Raw genomic sequence first — 20,583 nt, 5'->3', positions numbered from 1 at the left:
TAAATGGAGAAAAACATCGATGAACTTTGGTATCAATTCCGATTTAAAAGTGATTGTATATTCTCAAATCAACTTTTAAAAAATCGATGAACTGTTGGTTTATCTTTCCAAGCTATACTTTATTTTTCATTTTTCCTCTATATCCACAGAATAAATAAACATAAAGAAATTTCGTCATTTTTCGATTTGTTTACTTCTAAGCTCCTTGTTTGAATTATGAAATTACGCCCTCGTGCATTTTTCGATAAATTTGCTAGTTTCCGCGACTAACACAAATCTGCGGGTAATTTTATCATCTCATTCACTATTTCCAGTAGTAAAAAGTCCTGAAACTATCTAAAATAACGAAAATAAATATCATTTACGTTTCGCATTCACCTCATCAGTGCATTAGCAGATTATGTTGATCTACTAATGCCACCTCGCAGATCAACATAATCCGCTAAGGAGACGTAAAGTCATTGCTATTAGCAACGCACTTATTTTACACTAAAAGTGCTATGTCTATTCTAACGTGCCGAAAGTTACGAAACCTATCTGTTGGCGGCCATCCTTGCCGTCAATTGGTTTCATTACTTTCGACACGTCAGACATAGCACTTTTAGTGTAAAATAAGTGCGTTGCAAATATCAATGACTTTACGTCTCCTTAGCGGATTATGTTGATCCGCGAGGTGGCATTAGTAGATCAACATAATCTGCTAATGCACTGATGAGCTGAATGCGAAACGTAAATGATTCAAACTAGTCATGTGCACTTTAGCACAAACCGGAGCTCAAGAGGTTCCAAACCCCCAAATGAAAATAAATAGTTTCGCCCTTCCTTTCTGGGAATCAAAGTATTGCCCTGTTTGTTGGCATGGAACTTTACAGTTGAAAATCGTGGCATCGAACGAAGTTGATTAATCGTCTAAATCGTATTTTGCACTGGAATTTCCTCATGCAAACAAACCAATCTCATTTGTAGTTTTGGTTGTAAGTGAGCTGTCAGAAAAGTCGATATCTAGAAAATAGCTCAGTCCAACGAGGTCCAACGAAATGAGACAAGCGAATTTTCGTGTTTGGATATTAAAAATTTTCGACGTTTTTGTTTTTCTTATACGGAAAGACCATGTAATCACTGAAAAAAGAGGTATTTGAACGTATGCACGGAGGTCGAAGTGTCATAAACCATTTGACACAGTTCGTAAACAAAAATATGCACCACCCAAGTAACAATTCGAATGCCTTATGGTTTTGATTATAATTTATAGGAGTTTTGTAATTGCTTGTTCAATCACTACTTGTTTTATAATAACTATAATAAGTGTCGCTTTTGACAAGTAATATCATAGTTTTTAAAGCTTCTATAAAACTTTTTACCTAGACTAACAACTGGACTAAAAATAAATCAATTTGTACTAGAATAAAACCATGCAAACACTCTTAATATTGCTTTAAAAAATTTTCTTTAAAACATTATTATCAGTTCAATTCTTTCATAAATCTAGTTTTGTGTGTGTGCGTGTTCATTTAATGACAGTTCCACTCAGAGCACATTTGAGGGTTCTAAATTACATTTATGACACTCTTGTTGTGGGCTATTTGATTCATTGCTTCTTAGATTAAGTGTAATTTGCATTAAAGAAAATTTCATGGCCGCCATTATGATGTTCTTTGCCGTAGCCTTTATTGACATCAAATAAACTTCGAAATGCAAAAATGAGGAAGTATGATGGACTTTTATAATTCATGTTCAGAACGTATGCACAAGTTTTACCGCCACGAAATAGTTTTATACAAAAAAGACGATGAATCACAGAAAATAATTTTCATAAATCATGGAGACTTTCGCAAAAACCGTATTTATTTCAAGGCGAATGGTTATAATTCTTATTTTTATCCATACATTCACGATAAAAATAAAAGCGCATGAAGTTTTTACGTTCGGTTAAAGCCTCAAACTTGTAAATAAAATTCAATGAATTCTTACTGATTGCATTCAACGCAGACATGACACATATAGTCAAGAAAAATATTACCAAAACAACAGTTTGTTTAGAGCGGAATTCATTCCATCCAAATAAATTTAATGTTGATCGTAAAGCTAGTTTCAAAATTTTCTTGAATTTGAAGTTTTAACGCAGCTTTATGCTGATTCTTCACTTTGCTTTATAAACCTTATGAAGAATGGTCCACTTGGCAGGAACATGCTCTTATAGAGGTTTTCAGTAGGCTTTCGTGGAGTTTAAAGTTTTAATGCAAGATTTATTATGTAGCATTGAAGATAGCTACAAGTATTTATTAATATTAAAAAGTATGGTTGATGGTCATAGACATAACTGGATGTCGTGAATACGAATATGACACGCTTTATTTATGCTTCCGAATTCGAATTGGTAGTTCATCGATTGTTTGAATTGTGAAACTTTCCCCTCTTTCATTACTAGAAATTTGAACGATGCGCCTAGACTAAATTACAGATTAGTTACATTAAGCATTCTGAAACGCAATTAAATATTATGAAATAAGCAGTATAGTTCTTTATAATAAAAAAATGGTGGCTCTGAAAAGAAATTTTTATGAAAGCGTTCGTGATGAAGAGTGACGATTTGAGTTAGTTCAGCACGCAGACTCTGAATTCTAAACCCATATTCCAGAACTAAGCTCTAAAACTTGAAGACGATTTTTCGCCATGACTACCAGAATGGGTTTTATAGAGTACAGTAAAGTAAAATTCCGCATAATTCTTTAGGAGTATTATTATGGTTCTAAAAAGAACCGAATAGAAGAAGTCTGGAATAAAGAACTGGATCCTGAGTTCAAGAACTAAATTTAGAACCAATAACAGACTCAGAATCCAGTTTCAATTCTAGAATTGTAATTTCAAAACTCAAATTAGTTCCGGAATACAGTTCCAGAATCCAGTTTCAGCACGCAGGCTCTGAAATCTAAACCTATATTGCGGAACTAAAATCTGAAAATTGAACTTCTCGTTACGACTACCGAAAACCAAATAATGGCAGGTGCTCTCTCCGTCGCTGCTCCCGCGATGGCAGTCTTCTCGCCTTGAAGGCCAGCAAGCGAATGAAAGTTGCTACCTGAGCGTTTGAAGTTTTAACCACGCAGAAGGCGCTCTCTCCGTCGCTGCTGATTGATGGTTTAACTCCCGTGATGGCAGTCTTCTCGCCTTGAAGGCCAGCAGTCTTCTCGCCTTGAAGGCCAGCAAGCGAACGAAAGTTGCTACCTGAGCGTTTGAGGTTTTAACCACGCAGAAGGCGCTCTCTCCGTCGCTGCTGGTTGATGGTTTAACTCCCGTGATGGCAGTCTTCTCGCCTTGAAGGCCAGCAAGTGAACGAAAATTGCTACCTGAGCGTTTGAGGTTTTAACCACGCAGAAGGCGCTCTCTCCGTCGCTGCTGGTTGATGGTTTAACTCCCGTGATGGCAGTCTTATCGCCTTGAAGGCCAGCAAGTGAACGAAAATTGCTACCTGAGCGTTTGAGGTTTTAACCACGCAGAAGGCGCTCTCTCCGTCGCTGCTGGTTGATGGTTTAACTCTCGCGATGGCAGTCTTCTCGACTTGAAGGCCAGCAAGCGAATGAGAGTTGCGACCTGAGCGTTTGAGGTTTTAACCACGCAGAAGGTGCTCTCTCCGTCGCTGCTGGTTGATGGTTTAACTCTCGCGATGGCAGTCTTCTCGCCTTGAAGGCCAGCAAGCGAACGAAAGTTTCTTCCTGAGCGTTTGAGGTTTTAACCACGCAGAAGGCGCTCTCTTCGTCGCTGCTGGTTGATGGTTTAACTCCCGTGATGGCAGTCTTCTCGCCTTGAAGGCCAGCAAGCGAACGAAAATTGCTACCTGAGCGTTTGAGGTTTTAACCACGCAGAAGGCGCTCTCTCCGTCGCTGCTGGTTGATGGTTTAACTCTCGCGATGGCAGTCTTCTCGCCTTGAAGGCCAGCAAGCGAATGAGAGTTGCGACCTGAGCGTTTGAGATTTTAACCACGCAGAAGGTGCTCTCTCCGTCGCTGCTGGTTTAACTCTCGCGATGGCAGTCTGCTCGCCTTGAAGGCCAGCAAGCGAATGAAAGTTGCTACCTGAGCGTTTGAGGTTTTAACCACGCAGAAGGCGCTCTCTCCGTCGCTGCTGGTTGATGGTTTAACTCTCGCGATGGCAGTCTTCTCGCCTTGAAGGCCAGCAAGCGAATGAGAGTTGCGACCTGAGCGTTTGAGGCTTTAACCACGCAGAAGGTGCACTTTCCGTCGCTGCTGGTTGAAGGTTTAACTCCCACGACGTCTGCTTCCATCGAACGCACGAAAAGAAGTGATCGATTTTCACCACGGTTCCCCTTTTATATGCATTCAGTTGAAAATATGTGCCTGACTACCTCAAAATCGTCGTCCTTGCGCGAAAAACCCAAGCGAAAGTAAAGAGTTTTCCGCATTATTTTGAAATTTTGAGAAAACTTAATTTTTGAGTTGTTTGTGGTTATCTTACACTGTTCAAAATATTATCCTAAATTCCTGATCATATTTTTGATGAAATGATGAAAGAATTATGTTGCTACCATTAATACAAGTAGAGATATTCACGATTAAGTTCTGCCCATTCTTCCATATGGCTAATTTTGAAAAGGCACCCCATAGTAAAGTAAGTCGTATTCACGACAAAATGTTACTTGGGGCATTTTCTCGGAGCTGACTGAACCGATTTTCGCTTACTTAATTTCAAATGAAAGCAATGGCGAACCGAGGAAATTTGACTCCCGGGGCAAAAAAACAGATTTGGTTTAGTGAGCAAAAAAAAGTTGAATTCCATCTCGGAAAGATGACTTGGGTGAGCAAAAAAAAAGGTCCCAAGGATTAGTTTGCCGCCTCCCTAAAAACGTTGCGCCCGAGGCGAGTGCGCTTATTCTAAATATGCGCATATAACCTTTGTATAAGATGTGTATGAAAATGTATGTGAATGGTTTTGCCGACGACACGACCAGGCACTCCAAAGAAAAATTTTGAAAAAAGTGTTCGTGAGCGATTTATCGCTAGTTACCACCCCTTGAAAATGATAAAAATAATCTTCTTGCGCAACACTGTTTAAGTTGCTATCACTGAAAGAATTTACCGGCCACTAGCTGAATGGTTTTTGCTTCATCCGATCCCCATAACGATTTTCAGATGGTTTTAATATGTCGGCCATTCAATTTCTCCTCTGTCAAAAACAAATTGATTTGTATGAATATCATTGAAAATTTGTTTGAAGCACATACACTTATAAATTGAAAGAATCCAAAATGTAGATGATTTTCGTTTCAAAATTAATCATCACAGCAGCCATATAGGAAATACTATTCATTTTGTAGTGCGTATGATGTTCGTACATATAATCGCATACCATAAACCGAATGAATTTAATGTACATCAATCGTCGGATGATATTAAGGAGATTTTCATGTAGTTTTATGTTTTACGGAGTCCTTATAATGCGGATGATATTAAGATGGATTAATATTGAAATTATCCAACTGGAAATGAAAATAAATTAAAATGCAGTTGATAATGTTTCAAGAAACTTACCTTCCCACTCCATGGTAGTAAAAATAATATATTTAATGAGGCACTCTGCTTTAGTTTTAAGATGCCGAGAGCAAGGTTTTCACATATACCACTTAGACACCTGAGACAATGTTGCAGAGAAACCATAAGATTTATTGTTACATATTCATTGAAACTTTTCCATTGAACATAAGTAGACATTTCAATATTCTGTATAAACTATGCTGGAGTCGGTTGAGTTATCGTACTAATTTTCGTCAGGGTATTCAATGGATTGTACACAAACTTTTTACAATGAAGTGTGTAGGTTGTTAAGTATCGTAACAATTAAAAGCTTAATTTTTCCCCTCAACAATTTCTCGGAAAAGAATCAAGTGTACAGTTTGAATATATTCACCATTAAGCAGCAGAAACCAACATAAGAAAAATATATTGCACAGTGAAAAATATATTTTGTCATCCAAATACAATAAATTGTGTTTAACCGAATAGTTCCGATTGAGAATCAATTATTTCCGCTGCGGAATTGGTTGGTTCAATGAAAAATACAATGGTTTATTAATATAAGAAAATGTAAGAAAACTTTAAAGTTGAAAGTATCAATTTCATATGAAATATCGTTTGCTGTGAGATACACGACTTATCCGTTTCCATTCAAATGCAAATTATATTACTGTTAAAAATCGTATAACCTTTCCAATCGATTTCACAATAAATTTATTTAAGCAGCCAGAAAAGTTAAATTTGGGTAAAGTAAAAACGTCCAGCGCTTCGATTTATTTTTGTTATTTATTGTCTGTAAAAGTAATGATTTTAAAATAAATTTACACGATTATTTAAAATTATCTACAATAAAATTGTAGATATTTAAATTTATTTACAATAAAATTGATTGATAGTAAGAACATGATTGACTTGTACACTAAAAATCTGCAGCAAAGTATGCAGATGATCAAGTTCTGCATTGCAATATAGTTACAGAGATTTTTTGGTTTTGTTTTGAATTTATTAAATCAGGGGGGCAATATACAATCCTAGAAAAATAGAATTGGCCACAATAATTGTTTGTCTAAAGCAGAAATTGCCCTTACATTACGTGAATTCTAAGTCTACTACAGACTCTTACTTCACTGAATACTTAAATACTTAAGGTGAAATGTAGCGGAATGCGAAAATCGCGTTTTTGATCAATTATTCAAAAACTAGACCGATTTTCGAAAAACCAAAAACACTTAAGTTTTCGAAATCAAATTTATCATAACTAAGTATTCTTAGAATTTTGAAATTTTGCTTTGCCGAGCCGTAATTGGTTTTTGAAATGTATAAACGGTTACTGTTCCGTTCCACGGGGATGATTTTAAAACTGAAAAGTAGTGTTTGTTGCAGAATTTCACAAAGAATCTGAAAATGCAACTCAAAATTATAAAACTTTAGCTAAAACAACCGAAATTTGAAAAAGTTTACATAAACTTTTCCGCATCTTTTTTATTGCTTGCGCGCTGCTGTTTCGTATTGAGGTGGTGTGAGAAATGCACGGTGGGCACGGTGGCCTTATATCGTGAGCAAAAATTACATATAAAATTATGACACGAATTTAAGCAGCATTGGGTTTTGTGTTGAAATAAAAACGAATACAATACAATAGAATACAATGACATGGGTATTGTAAGAAATTGTTTATTTTCTAAGTAACTGTCATTTATAATGCTAATAATGTCCAATTCTGTTGAGTTCAATGCATTGATGTTGCTGAAGCAATAAAGCCTTGCTGTGTGATATCGTATAACATTTATTATTTTAGATTGTAGCAATTTTTATAGCAAAACTATAACTTCATCATTGACAAGCTACTGAATGAAATACAATCCAAGTATTATCGTGATACAAACAATGTGATAAACATTGATAAACAACAGGCATATACATGGTTAGCAAGTTGGACAATACATATACATATAACCTCATGTTAGTCATTCATAATTACTCATGATTTATAGCTCTAGTGTAAGAGTAATCACTAACAATAACGATTGAATTAGCATATATTCAAAGTGTGAAGGATTCAAAAATCCATTACGTCCAGTCTTTTTTACAAGCCAATATAACGAGAGGTAACCCCACTGCGCTCAATCATTGAAAAAAGTTTTTGTTTCTATGTGTCCGTTTTCTTGGTATGCTTTGTGCGACGGTTCGTTCAACTGAAGCGGATAAAATTTTGCGCGCATTTTATGACGCTACATTTCACCTTAATCGCTGATTTCATATTGCCACCACAATACGTATTAAATAAAAACTTTAATCGTATAACTACAGACTAACAGACAGGACACTCAAATTAGATTCTTCAATCATTTTAACGGTCATTTCGAATATTCCTTTATTTGGGACAGTACTCACATGTGTCATGATGGCGCCACGTTACCCTATCAAAAACATCCTGTCTGTCATCTAGACTGTGTTTATTTTTTTTCATTTAACAACAGAGTTGCCATTCATACAGAATTACCTGTAATGTATTGATTTGTATACGGTCATGCGAATTTCATGCAGGATACAAACTTAATACATATTGCCAAAACTATTCATGTGAAAACTACCAACACAATAAAAAATAGTCTAGATGAACAACGTTGAGTCAAATAAATGGTTACTTTCCAACATGGCGAAAAAGTTAAATGTATTATCAACGTAATCCAATAATTTATTGTGACGATTAATTTTCAAATATTTTGATGAAATCAGGCATCCCTGCAAGCAGCTGATCGGTGTTGACAAACGAGGGGAAACTAACTAGTAAAAAAACTTTTACATAACACAAGGGGTGTACAGATAGTAAATAGTTCGCGCAGTACAATATAGGTGGAGCTAGTGCATCACGAAAAATTATTTTTATAAGAATTTACTCATACTGTCATGTCTGTTAGTCTGTGGTATAACTTCGGTTAAAAAACACGTTGTTTACATTCTGTCATTAGCTTTTCTGACAAGTTAAACAAAAATATTTTAACAGTTGGAGGAATCGCACTGATAATTAATAATAAAATCATGCTATGTTATTTTTCCTTCAACATTCATCAAAGTTTCATTCAAATTTCGAAAGAAGAAATTCTTCTGTGTTCGATTGTATGAAATACTGCAAAACGAAAATAATACATGCATGGAAAGATTTTTGTTACGGGAATATCATATAACAAATTCATTTCGATTCGATTTTACATACAAATGTAATACAATTCCATATATATATATATATATATATATATATATATATATATATATATATATATATATATATATATATATATATATATATATATATATATATATATATATATATATATATATATATATATATATATATATATATATATATATATATATATATATATGCCAACCATATAAATGATGGAAGAAAATCAGAAGAAATGAGCATGAAACTCATTTTTCGCTCTTCATAAAATTATTCGAACTGTTCTATAATTCATTATTAAGAATAAACTCTTCTCAGGGATTAAATGACAATGGGTAACATACATTCAGTCTGATTCATGATGATTAACACACAGTTCACTAACATTTCAAACGTAACTGACAGTCATATAATATATGAATGGTAATCACACATATAAGAAGTAAAACTCACTGAATATTGATCATATGATCATTCAGATTGTTCTATCATTCAATAGTCGGAATTCGCAGTTATTTATCGCATAGAATGAAATTTCATTCAAAATGCGGCTGGCGTTTTCTTTCAGTGTACGAACTAGTTACCAAGGAGTCCTATAGTAAATAAATAAACCGCAATGTCGAAAAAAAATCAGAACGATTTTCGATAGTCAAACTTTTGCTAAATTGAACTGGTTATTTCTGAGCTTAAACCAGTTATTGCTGGATTACTTTTCGGAAAGTGTTAATAAAAAAGTATAAGATTGAGTCAAGGTTTGAAAATCTTAATGTTACTTTGGGGTTGCAATATAACGAATCGTTTCAGGACATCATATATGACACATAAACCACGCGTCAGGATAATAAGTATCTGCAAATTGCAAACGCAGGAAGCTCAATGGATCTTCGAAATCTCGTGAGACAATTCGCAAGAACCATACCCTCGAAACTTGTACCTGGGAAAACATGTCGAGAAGTAATATGACTCATTGAGGCCTGCAATTGATTGGCTACCTATGCAAATATGGTTCGAGCAATAGCAGTAATTGCAAATGGCACGAAGTTATTTATTTAGAAATGATGGTTCGATCTATCGTTTTCAGAAGATTTTAGAGTTCTTGCACTGTAAGAAGTTTGAAAGTAACCTTTTCGATCGTATTGAACTTTTTTTTTATTCTGAATTACAGAATGATCAGCACCAGAGCCAAGTTCAATAAATGATCATGTAGGGTAACGGATATACTTTGGCCACTAATAAATGTTCTGTTTCATAAAATTGAAGTACAATTCTCTCGCGGTTCATGCATTGACAGATTGAAGTTCTTGTAGCATCTTCTACCGAATTGAAAATGTTGTATACAATATTGATAAATATCGAGCAGCTTCTGTCAAATTTTCGGCTATCACCAACACTGGATTCAATGATGGATTTTTTTAAATTCAATAAATTGTTATTAAAAAAGAATTTTTGATTTATTATTGTAAATTAAATTTTTATATAATAATGTATGTGCGCTCAGCTAAGTACAGTTGCGGCATTGACTCCTTTACATCCTTTCGTTCCATAATTTTTAAAAGCTCTACTATGAAATTGTTCTCTGGAATAAATATACATGTAAGTTTCCTGTACATACATAATTCATAACCTACCTATCCTCTAAAAGCACTCACTATGGTATCGCACAATTCGAACGATTTGAATAGTGCAGATAGTTTCGTCAACTGCTTCGAAAGTTATTATTTCCTCGAACAATGTTTTCTGTTTGAATGATGTAACAAAATGAAAGCTTAGCTAAAGTTGTATTAAATATCACAAAATCAACTAGTACCAATGTTTGATTCAATGAAATTATTTTAGAATCAATAATCTCTGGCATTTGCTTCAAGGACGAAAAATTTTAATCAACCCATGAATTTGAAGCTAAGACCACAGATTAACAGACATGACACTATGAGTAAATTATTATTAAAAACATTTTTCGTGATGCACCTTTGTTGAATTGCGCGAACTATTTACTATTCGGTACACCCCTTGTGTTATGTAAAAGTTTTTGTACTAGTTGGTTCCTCCTCACTTGTCAACACCGATCAGCTGCTTGCAGGGATGCCTGATTTCATCAGACTTTGTGTAATATTTGAAAATAATCGTCGTTACATTGATAATATATTTAACTTTTTAGCGATGTTGGAAAGTACCCATTTATTTTTCTCAACGTTGTTCATCTAGACTATATTTGATTGTGCTGGTACCCGCATACGCATGGCTGCCAGATGGCTGACTAAACGCTGCCAGCTGGCAAAATATGGCTGGCTGACATTCTGGTGACCGACTGCCTCACCGCTGCCAGATATACAACTCAAACGATACAACTGTATCCACCAGGATTTTTTCACATAGGAATCTTTGACATTTTCAGCGAAGGTGAGAAGACGAAAACGCTCGACTAACTTAGATACAGGCGACTTTGTTTTGTCAAATTGGATTCGACAACCGTCACCGAATCAATTTTGGTAGCCGTCTGGTGGCCATGGCTGACCATCTAGCCAAAAGGCCGTGCGGGTAGTTTTCACCCGAAATCAAATTGCGGCCGACAAGAAGTAAGTAAATATCGTAACAAAACATTCGATTCAAGTCGATTTTATATTGCATTGGAAAAGGAGAAGTAGGCACAGTTCTGTTATTAGTTTTAGCAATATGTATTAAATCTGCATCCTGCATGAAATTCAATACATTACAAATAATTCTGCTTGAATGGCAACTATGTTGGTAAATGAAAAAGATAAACACAGTCTATATGACAGACCTAAGACAAGACCTGACAACTGGCTTCTTATTCTTCCTTCCGAATCATCCTTCTCGTCATTTCGCCCTGTGGAATAAATACCAACGTATCGGCAACAGTGTAGCCATATTTACAATTTTTTTTTATAACTATGCTAGAACAAAAATATTACATTTAAATTTTTAGACTTTAGGTTTTTTGATTTGAAATAAACATAAAACATGTTTTGGTGAATGCATTTCTTTATTATATATTAATGCTTAAAAACAATTAATTGAGCTTTGATGACAAAACACGAAATATCTCACGTTGAACGAAAAATCGAATCCATTGTTGACGTATTACCGGATCTTTTGGAAACCGGAAAAAGTCAGGTTTGGATAGAAATGCTTAGTGCGACCACAGTGTGGAACACAACAGTTCATTCTTCTCGTACACACTAAACACACTTACACTTTAATTCACTAAAAAGAAAAACGGCTTGATGTCTATTTTAATTACACAGTCCTGCCACTATAAACATTTATTACCAATGAGATTGAAAAAAAGTGAAACATTCTCCGAAAATTTTCATTTTCATTGGTGAGCTAAAATTATACATTTTAATAAATTTGTTTTCTGATTTTCTTTATACTTGGCATCATTGCTCGCGTACCCTGCAAAAGTTTTTTCTTTTCACAATGTGCAGGTGGCAACATCAAAATCAGCCAATCAGAAACTGGTCCATTTTGGAACAAAAGCAGCCCCCCCAGATGTCAGGTCTTGTCTTAGTGACAGACATAGGACAGGACCAGACAACTGGCTTCTTTTTCCAGAAAAATATTTCTTTTCTTATTCCGGTTGCTCCCTGCTGTAAATAATGAAAGCCTCGCGATCACTGTTGCCAGTAGAGATAATTATTCATTTTGAAAACTTTCTCCCCTTATAACATGCAATTATTTATCATTTGAAAACACTTCGACAAATGTTATATCGGTCAAAAATATAGCTCTGGATTCATTTGTTTTGAAGAAAACGTTTAGTTGAAACAGCTTAATAAATTTTTTCTAAAACACTCAATTTTGGGTAATTATTTTTTGCACCTTTATTAACTAAAGTATTCAACATATTCTATTTAATAATAACATACAGAAGTATCCAAAGATTCGGTGCTATTCTCAACCAACATAATCAATATTCTCGTCCATATCACACTTCGTAATTTCAGGCTTTCTCTTTGTATCATCCAGTGATTGTTAAATGTACTCGTATACTTTCCGCATTGACAGGACTTAAAAACAAATTGAACTTAAATCCTATTGAAATTAATAATTTTGAAAAGATGACCCGAAAAATAAAATATCCAATATCAAGCTACATTGTTACCGACGATACTGACAACACTTTTTCTACCACCCTGCAGTAATATTGATTTCAACAACTTGTACTTGTTTATGTCAATTTCAACCAATCACGAGCTGGTCCGAAATTGGTCCTAAAAGTGGATTAACAATTGTCAGGTCCTGTCCTAGTGACAGACTAGATGTTTATGATAGGGTAAAGTGGCGCCATCATGTCATATGCGAGTACTGTCCCAACTAAAGGATTATTCGAAATGACCGTTAAAATGAATAAAGAATCCGATTAGAGTGTCCTGTCTAATAGTCTGTGCTAAGACTCAGTATATTTGATTCAGTTTAATTCAACTGTCAACATATTTTTTCATTTAAATCTATACTACGACATATTTGATTCAAATACATTTAATGTACTGTAACAATAAAATTTTGGAATTTGAATCTATATCACAGACTAACAGACAGGACACTCAAATTAGATTCTTCAATCATTTTAACGGTCATTTCGAATATTCCTTTATTTGGGACAGTACTCACATGTGTCATGATGGCGCCACGTTACCCTATAAAAAACATCCTCTCTGTCATCTAGACTGTGTTTATTTTTTTCATTTACCAACAGAGTTGCCATTCATACAGAATTATCTGTAATGCATTGATTTGTATACGTCCATGCAAATTCCATGCAGGATACATATTTAATACATATTGCCAAAACTATATACATAATTGGGCCTACTTCTCATCCTCCAACGCAATACAAAATCGAACCCGTTCGGTTACAATATTTACTTGCTTCTGGTCTGCCGCCACTTAATTTCAGGTGAAACTACCAAACCAATAAAAAATAGTCTAGATGAACAACGTTGAGTCAAACAAATGGTTAGCTTCCAACATCGCAAAAAAGTTAAAAATATTATCAACGTAATCCAATAATAATATGATGAAATCAGGCATCCCTGCAATCAGCTGATCGGTGTTGACAAACGAGGGGAAGCCAACTAGTAAAAAAACTTTTACATAACACAAGGGGTGTACAGATAGTAAATAGTTCGCGCAGTACAATATAGGTGGAACTAGTGCATCACGAAAAATTATTTTGATAAGAATTTATTCATACTGTCATGTCTGTTAGTCTGTGTCTATATCTTAATATATTTGAATCTAATATGCATTGCTAAACTAAATTTGATTCAAAAAGAGTTTTATTTGATTCAAATTTTAATTCAAAAATAGTTTTGTTTGAAGTTGACTTAAAGACTCAATATATTAGAATCTAATGTGTTCTATTTCTCTGCATGAACGAGTAGTAGTGATAGAATTTTTTAACAATCAAGTAAGTGACTAAATTCCTTTATGCATTTGTTTCGAATAACTTATTGTTTTCGTGTTAAACGTATTTAACATTGATAGAATTCTTGCACAGCCAAACAATACTAAATTGGTACAAAGTATATTTACACAAAAGTAACTAAGTGCATTTGATCGTTCGTTTCGAAAACCTTTTTGTTTTGATGGTGCATCATGGTAATGTTTCTTCTCATTGAAAAGCTCGACAATTAGCGAAATATTAGTAAATTAGATTTTCAGCGTTCGGAGCGACGAGCTCATGTATTGGGTATTCGCCATCTTTGATTGCTTACCAATTTTTGAGTAACCAGTGAGGAACTTCAGCCCAAAAATTAGGTGAGCTCGGTTTTCAGTGTAGCTCAGGGATGCCAAGTGCTAGAAAAAAATTTGGGCATTTCGGAAGAAAATGTCTGGCCAAATCTGGAAACATTTGCATGCATAGCAACAATAAGTTTTATACAGACCTAAACTTGATTGAAACTTTTCAATAACATTGGAATGTAGTGGCTCCACTGCCATATTTTCGAGATTGATTTGAAGTAAAGCTAAACAAACTGGTATTTCATATGTAGAGATCTTTGAAATCAGGTGAGACCTCCAAAATCTGGCAAAAGGAAATTCAGGTATATGTTAGATCTGGGATCATCTGGAACATTGGCAACTCTAGTGCAGTGAATGGATTTGTGCACAAACTTTTTTGTTGCGGTGTTGAAGTAATGATTTCGGTTATGTGCAAATGTAAATAAGTAACTACTTCTATTTTGACCCAATCATTAGTCTACAGTGATCAAATTTAGTATGTCTTCTCAATGCACTGTTGATAGTGACGAAGATGAATGTCGACTACCTGCTGACACTCTACTGATTCTGCAGCAATTCCTTCATGAAAAAGGAGTACGGGAAAAGTTAGAACAAGTCGGCGAAGATACTCAGAGCGGATTTGAAGAAAACTGGGTTTTGAAACAGATAAATCAAAGTAGTATATCAAATTAATATATGTTCAATGTTACAGCAATTGAGTCAATTTTGGTATAACAGTGAGACAAAAGAGAAACTTACTTTCGTGGTGAAGAGCATTAATGCAGATTTGGAATTAGCAGGAACAGAATCTTACGTTGCTCTGGTTTCTTGTCCTTCGCTTTATCATCACGTTAAAGATACCAGTAAAAATGGTAAGTTACGTTGAATACGATGACTTATTTTCAATGCTCAATATATTGTTATATGATTTATATATTGGAACCAATATCAGTTGATAACAAAACGTAAGTTATGAAGCATATTCAACTAGTATTCATTGTTCATAACAATTTTAATTTTCATTAACCAACCTAAAATTTTACTGATTTGCCGTTGTCTCTACATATTACATATCAAATATTATTTTCAACAGTGACTCTTTTTGAATTCGACGAACGTTTTGCCAGTATTGGATCTGATTTCCACCATTTCGATTACAATCGTGCAGTTGAGGATGATTATTTGGATATTTTTAAAAATAAGTTTGACGTTATAATAGCCGACCCCCCATTTCTGTCTGAAGAATGCATTGAAAAAATTAGTATCGTGGTACGAAAAATTGCAAAAACGAAATGCAAAATAATCCTTTGCTCCGGTTATGCAGTACATGAATGGGCTACCAAGTATCTGTCCTTAGATTTATACAACTTTAAACCGGAACATGAGCGTAATTTGGGTAATGAGTTTTCTTCGTATGCAAATTTCAACCTGGACGATGTGTTACAGAAAATGTAGTTTTATTTAACAAGAATGTTGAAAAAACAAAAACTACACTGACTTAACTTCTTGATATTCGAAATTTCCTTACAAACACTTCAATCACAAACTAGTCCTTATCATCCTTCTTTGAATTCGTTCCGTTTTCCTTTACCGTGGATTCTAATCTTTTCTGTTGTACCAGTTCCCTCAAACTGTCCTCCTGCTCTTTAAGATTCTTCAGTAAAAATTCTTTATTTTTTTCACACTGGCTAATCATTTCCTCAACGTTGTTTTGTTTCGTTTTCATCTCATCTGTTAATGTAAGTACATCTGATAGTACGAACATTCTTCCGACAGATGCATATACATTGGTATCGGGTTCAAGTTGTGATATTTCCTTGTTTGTTAGTTCAACTCGCTGCTTAGATACTTTCAAGCTATCTGTTTTCATATCCAATAGACGGATTTTCTTCGTTGATTCAATTTTGTTCATCTGCATTTCAGTAAATGCCTAAAATGATTTTGTTGTAATTCAGTCATTCATAATCGTATTAATTACCTTCTTTAATTCCAAATCCATGATTTACAAGTTCGTTATAGTAGTTTCCTCTTTGTTTTACTCAAAACTGTAAATTTTTAAAACAATTGTAAGAATGATTCGTACATGTGTTTCTGTATGGAATACCGTAAATTTATTTTATCTTCTCTCAATGAAAACAGCGATTAGTTGTGATAACCAGAGATGCCAGTTAAAAATTTCAATTATCTTCAGACAGGGTTGGAAAAGTCTGCAAAATTCCCGCACAACAAAAAATGTCTGCAGCACTATGTACGAAATCTGCAAATTTACAGATAAATCTGCAGATCTGGCTTCTCTGGTGAGAACTCCTGAAAGCAGTGTGAAAAAAGTCAGAAATCAGAATTCGACGTCAACATTTCAAAAAGGCCTAAAAACAATTGACAGATTCTCTTTGTTTACTTTCTCTTCCGACTATATCTGCGTTATTATACAAACATTCGTTACATATTTGGTACTGTTGGAAACATGGGGATATTGTCTTTTATTCTACACGAATACTTTGTAGGTACACGTGAAAATTAAGGAAATATTCACAAAAGAGAAAGTAAACAAAGAGAAGCTCTCATTGGTTTATGTGCCCTTATGAAATGTTGACATCGAATTGTCAAATAGAGCCAGAGTTGCCAGGTCATTTTTCAAAGAATCTATCAAGGATGTAAAGCAAATAAAACTGCCAACATTCGGCTTAATGTATACATGTAACGGATGTTGGATTTTTCGAATTACTCGAAAAATTGTTTGTCGGGTTCGGGTCGTGTACGGCTAACGATTTTTTTTTTCATTTTAAACGGGTACGGGTCGGGTTCAGGTAGAAAAATTTAGTCGGGTATTTGAACCCGACTACCAAAGTTTTTTCGGATACGGGTAATTTTTTTGTTTTGGACCGGATACGGGTCGGATTTGGGTTCGGGTTCAAGAAATTGCGGATTTGGGTTCGGGTTCAAGAAATCCGACCATCTCTAATTAATACCGATAAATCGGTATATCTGGCAACGTTGAACAGAGCAGAGCGATCGACAAGAATACGCTAAATTAGCTTGACTCAAATAATGAAAATTTTAGTTACACAAAAAATTCAGTAGACAATCTGAAATTGTGCGTTGGGTATAGAATAATGTATGATTCAGACGGTCCATCTCCTTCCGTCACCAGCTATCGTCAAAATTATGTACGATTCAGACGGTCCGGCACAGTCAACCTCCGTCAAAATGCAGTTGAATGCATTATTATGGAGTTGAATGCATTATTATGGAAACATTCACACATAACGTCACCGTCGCGGAACGTCTTGACGGACGGAACATGTGAACGTTCCGGTAAAGAAAGTCTTAAACTAATTTTGACGTAAGCTGACATTCCGGTCAGGTTATTTTTTGAGAATGACATGCGTTACTTTTTAGTAAGCTATAGGCGTCACGGAGCGTTACAGGTGGTACTTTTTTGTAAGTCATAGACGTTACGAAGCGTTACATGCGTCACTTTTTGGTATGTTACATGCGTTTCTTTTTTGTGAATCATAGGCGTTACGAAGCGTTACATGCGTTCCTTATTGTGAATTATAGGTGTTACATAGCGTGACATGCGTTACTTTTTTGTAAGTTATAGGCGTTACAAGCGTTACTTTTTGCGATTTATAGACGTTACGAAGAGTTAATGTTATTTTTTTTTGTAAATTATAGGTTTTACGAAGCGTTACATGCGTTACTTTCTTATTAGTTAAAGGCATTAAGAAGCGTTACATGCGTTGCTTTTTTGTGAATCATTGGCGCTACAAAGCGTTACATGCGTAACTTTTTTTTGTAAATTATAGGCGTTACGAAGTGTTAATTCGTTACTTTTTTTGTAAATCATAGGTGTTACGAAGCGTTACTTTTTGGTGAGTTTTAGGTGTTCTGAAGCGTTACATGCGTTACTTTTTGGTGAGTTTTAGGTGCTCTGAAACGTTACATGCGTTATTTTTTTGAAAGTTACAGACGATACAAGCGTAACGTAAGTTATAGTAGTCATAAAGCGTTACATGCATTACTTTTGTGATTTATAGACGTTACGAAGAGTTACATGCGTTACTTTTTTGTAAGTTATAGGTGTTACAAAGCGTTACATGCGTTATTTTCTTGTAAGTTGAAGGCATTACAAAGCGCTACTTGCGTTGCTTTTTTGTGAGTCATAGGCGTTAGGAAGCGTTACATGCATAACTTTTTTGTAAATTATAGACCTTACGAAGTGTAAATTTGTTACTTTTTTGTAAATCATAGGTGTTACGTAGCGTTACTTTTTGGTGAGTTTTAGGTGTTCTGAAGCGTTACTTTTTTGTAAGATCCAGACGTTACGAAGTGTTACATGCGTAATTGATTTTATAAATCATTGGCATTACGAAGTGTTACATACGTTACTTTTTTTGTAAGTTATAGGCGTTACAAAGTGTTACATGCGTTACTTTTTGTGAGTTATAGACATTACGAAGAGTTACATGCGTTACTTTTTTGTAAGCTATAGGCGTTACGAAGCGTTACATGCGTTTCTTTTTTGTAAGTTATGACGTTACGAAGCGTTACATGTGTTACTATTTTGTAAGTTTTAGGCGTTACGGAACGTTACTTTTTTGTAAGTTAAAGGCATTACAAAGCGTTACATGTGTTACATTTTAGTAAGTTATAGACGTTACGAAACGTTATATGTGTTACTTTTTTGTGAATCATAGTCGTTACGAAACGTTACCTGTGTGACTTTTTGGAAGTTATAGGCGTTACGAAGCGTTACTTGTTGTAAGTTATATACGTTACGAAGCGTTACTTTTTTGTAAGTTATAGGTGTTAAAAAGTGTTACATGCGTTACTTTCTTCTAAGCTACAGGCGTTACGAAGGGTTAATTTTTTGTGAATATTAGGCGTTACATGCGTTACTTTTTTGTAAATTATAGGTTTTACGAAGCGTTAAATTGCTACTTTTTGTAGGTCATAGACGTTACGAAGCGTTACATGCGTTAATTTTTGTAAGTCATAAGTTTTACGGTGTTACGAAGCGTTACTTTTTTGTAATTTATAGGCGTTACGAAGTGTTACGCGCGGTAATATTTTGTGAATCATAAGCGCTACGAAGCGTTACATGCGCTACTTTTTAGTGTTATAGGCGTTACGGTGCGCTACGAAGCGTTACTATTTTTGTAAGTTATGACGTTACGAAGCATTACATGTGTTTTTGTAAGTTATAAGCGTTATAGCGTTATTTTTTTAGTTATGACGTTAAAAACGTTAATAGCATTACTCGTTTGTAAGTTACAAGTTACCTTTTGTAAGTTACAGTCTTTCGAAGCGTTACTTTTTGTAAGTTATAGGCGTGTGTGTGACATGTGTTACTTTGTATAAATTTTTGGCGTTACTTTTTATAAGTTAGAAGCGTTACGAAGCGTCAAATTGTTACTTTTTTGTTTGTCATAGACGTTACGAAGCGTTACATGCGTTAATTTAAGTAAGTTATAGGCGTTACGAAATCTACAGGGAATGTCAAAATTATGAAATTATTAGAAATGGTTCTACGACGACATGGAATACACTGATCAAAGTTAGCGCGATGACATATCTTATCGAAATGAAAACTTGTATCTTATTTTGAAGGTAAATGAGCGTAAATATTATTCAAGGAAATTATTTGTTCTATTCTATCCATGAAGGAATCATTAGTTCTTTTCTTGATATGAGAGTATTCGGTAAATTTAAACGTTATTTCACATGATTCAACAATTTAAATGTTACCGATAGCCACGTGCCCAGATGGGGAAGAAGGGGAGGGGGGCGTGTTTGAGCAAAATTAGAAACAGAACCAAAAAAAATTGAGAAATATTATGGGGCTATTGATTCTCTAGATTACACCGTAAGATTGAGGTTTTGAGCTACGTGATGGTCAAACCTCCACTGCCGATAAAGCTTGCAGCGGTAGGTCCTACGAAGCAGAACAGAGTCAAAACCACATGAAATGGAGGATGAATTAGGGTAAAATAAATGACAATAATAATAATAATGAATAAAATAGCACTGGAAGACTGGAATGAGAAAGTGCGCGAGCATGCATTAGTTAAGCAAGATTCTGCAGATGAGAGAGATATCCTACCGCTTCGCGGTACCA

The 20,583-nt window shown here is 34.8% G+C and overlaps 2 protein-coding genes and 2 long non-coding RNA genes across 7 annotated transcripts; 2 read left to right on the top strand and 2 right to left on the bottom strand.

Annotated features, from left to right (window-relative positions):
• The first annotated feature begins 9,293 nt into the window (after positions 1-9,293).
• LOC131432327 (uncharacterized) lies at positions 9,294-10,157 on the top strand. The gene is made up of 3 exons (XR_009229826.1): positions 9,294-9,466; positions 9,519-9,817; positions 9,880-10,157. It is a non-coding gene; the product is annotated as an uncharacterized LOC131432327 (long non-coding RNA).
• Positions 10,141-10,944, bottom strand: LOC131432328 (uncharacterized). 3 transcript variants are annotated; one of them, XR_009229828.1, is made up of 3 exons: positions 10,683-10,944; positions 10,343-10,451; positions 10,141-10,290 (listed from the first exon to the last, which is right to left on the bottom strand). It is a non-coding gene; the product is annotated as an uncharacterized LOC131432328 (long non-coding RNA). The 3 variants fall into 3 exon arrangements; XR_009229829.1 differs by lacking the exon at positions 10,683-10,944 and adding an exon at positions 10,522-10,607; XR_009229827.1 differs by lacking the exon at positions 10,683-10,944 and having other exon boundaries at positions 10,343-10,515.
• A 3,484-nt stretch (positions 10,945-14,428) lies between these two features.
• Positions 14,429-15,950, top strand: LOC131427327 (protein-lysine N-methyltransferase CG9154). 2 transcript variants are annotated; one of them, XM_058590403.1, is made up of 4 exons: positions 14,429-14,875; positions 14,940-15,116; positions 15,175-15,334; positions 15,556-15,950. In XM_058590403.1, exons 2-4 carry the CDS (start codon positions 14,961-14,963, stop codon positions 15,915-15,917), a joined length of 678 nt encoding a protein of 225 aa, XP_058446386.1. In that variant the 5' UTR covers positions 14,429-14,875; positions 14,940-14,960; the 3' UTR covers positions 15,918-15,950. The 2 variants fall into 2 exon arrangements, with proteins under 2 accessions (XP_058446386.1, XP_058446385.1); XM_058590402.1 differs by having other exon boundaries at positions 14,431-15,116.
• On the bottom strand, positions 15,903-16,708 carry LOC131427328 (prefoldin subunit 1). Its single transcript, XM_058590405.1, has 3 exons — positions 16,567-16,708; positions 16,441-16,507; positions 15,903-16,392 (listed from the first exon to the last, which is right to left on the bottom strand). Exons 2-3 carry the CDS (start codon positions 16,459-16,461, stop codon positions 16,009-16,011), a joined length of 405 nt encoding a protein of 134 aa, XP_058446388.1. The 5' UTR covers positions 16,462-16,507; positions 16,567-16,708; the 3' UTR covers positions 15,903-16,008.
• Between the last annotated feature and the right edge of the window lie 3,875 nt (positions 16,709-20,583).

The sequence above is a fragment of the Malaya genurostris genome, chromosome 2 (genome assembly GCF_030247185.1).
Source record: "Malaya genurostris strain Urasoe2022 chromosome 2, Malgen_1.1, whole genome shotgun sequence".
NCBI lineage: Eukaryota > Metazoa > Arthropoda > Insecta > Diptera > Culicidae > Malaya > Malaya genurostris.
The sequence above is the reverse complement of the archived record's forward strand: the minus strand, read 5'-3'. Positions and strand labels throughout refer to the sequence as shown.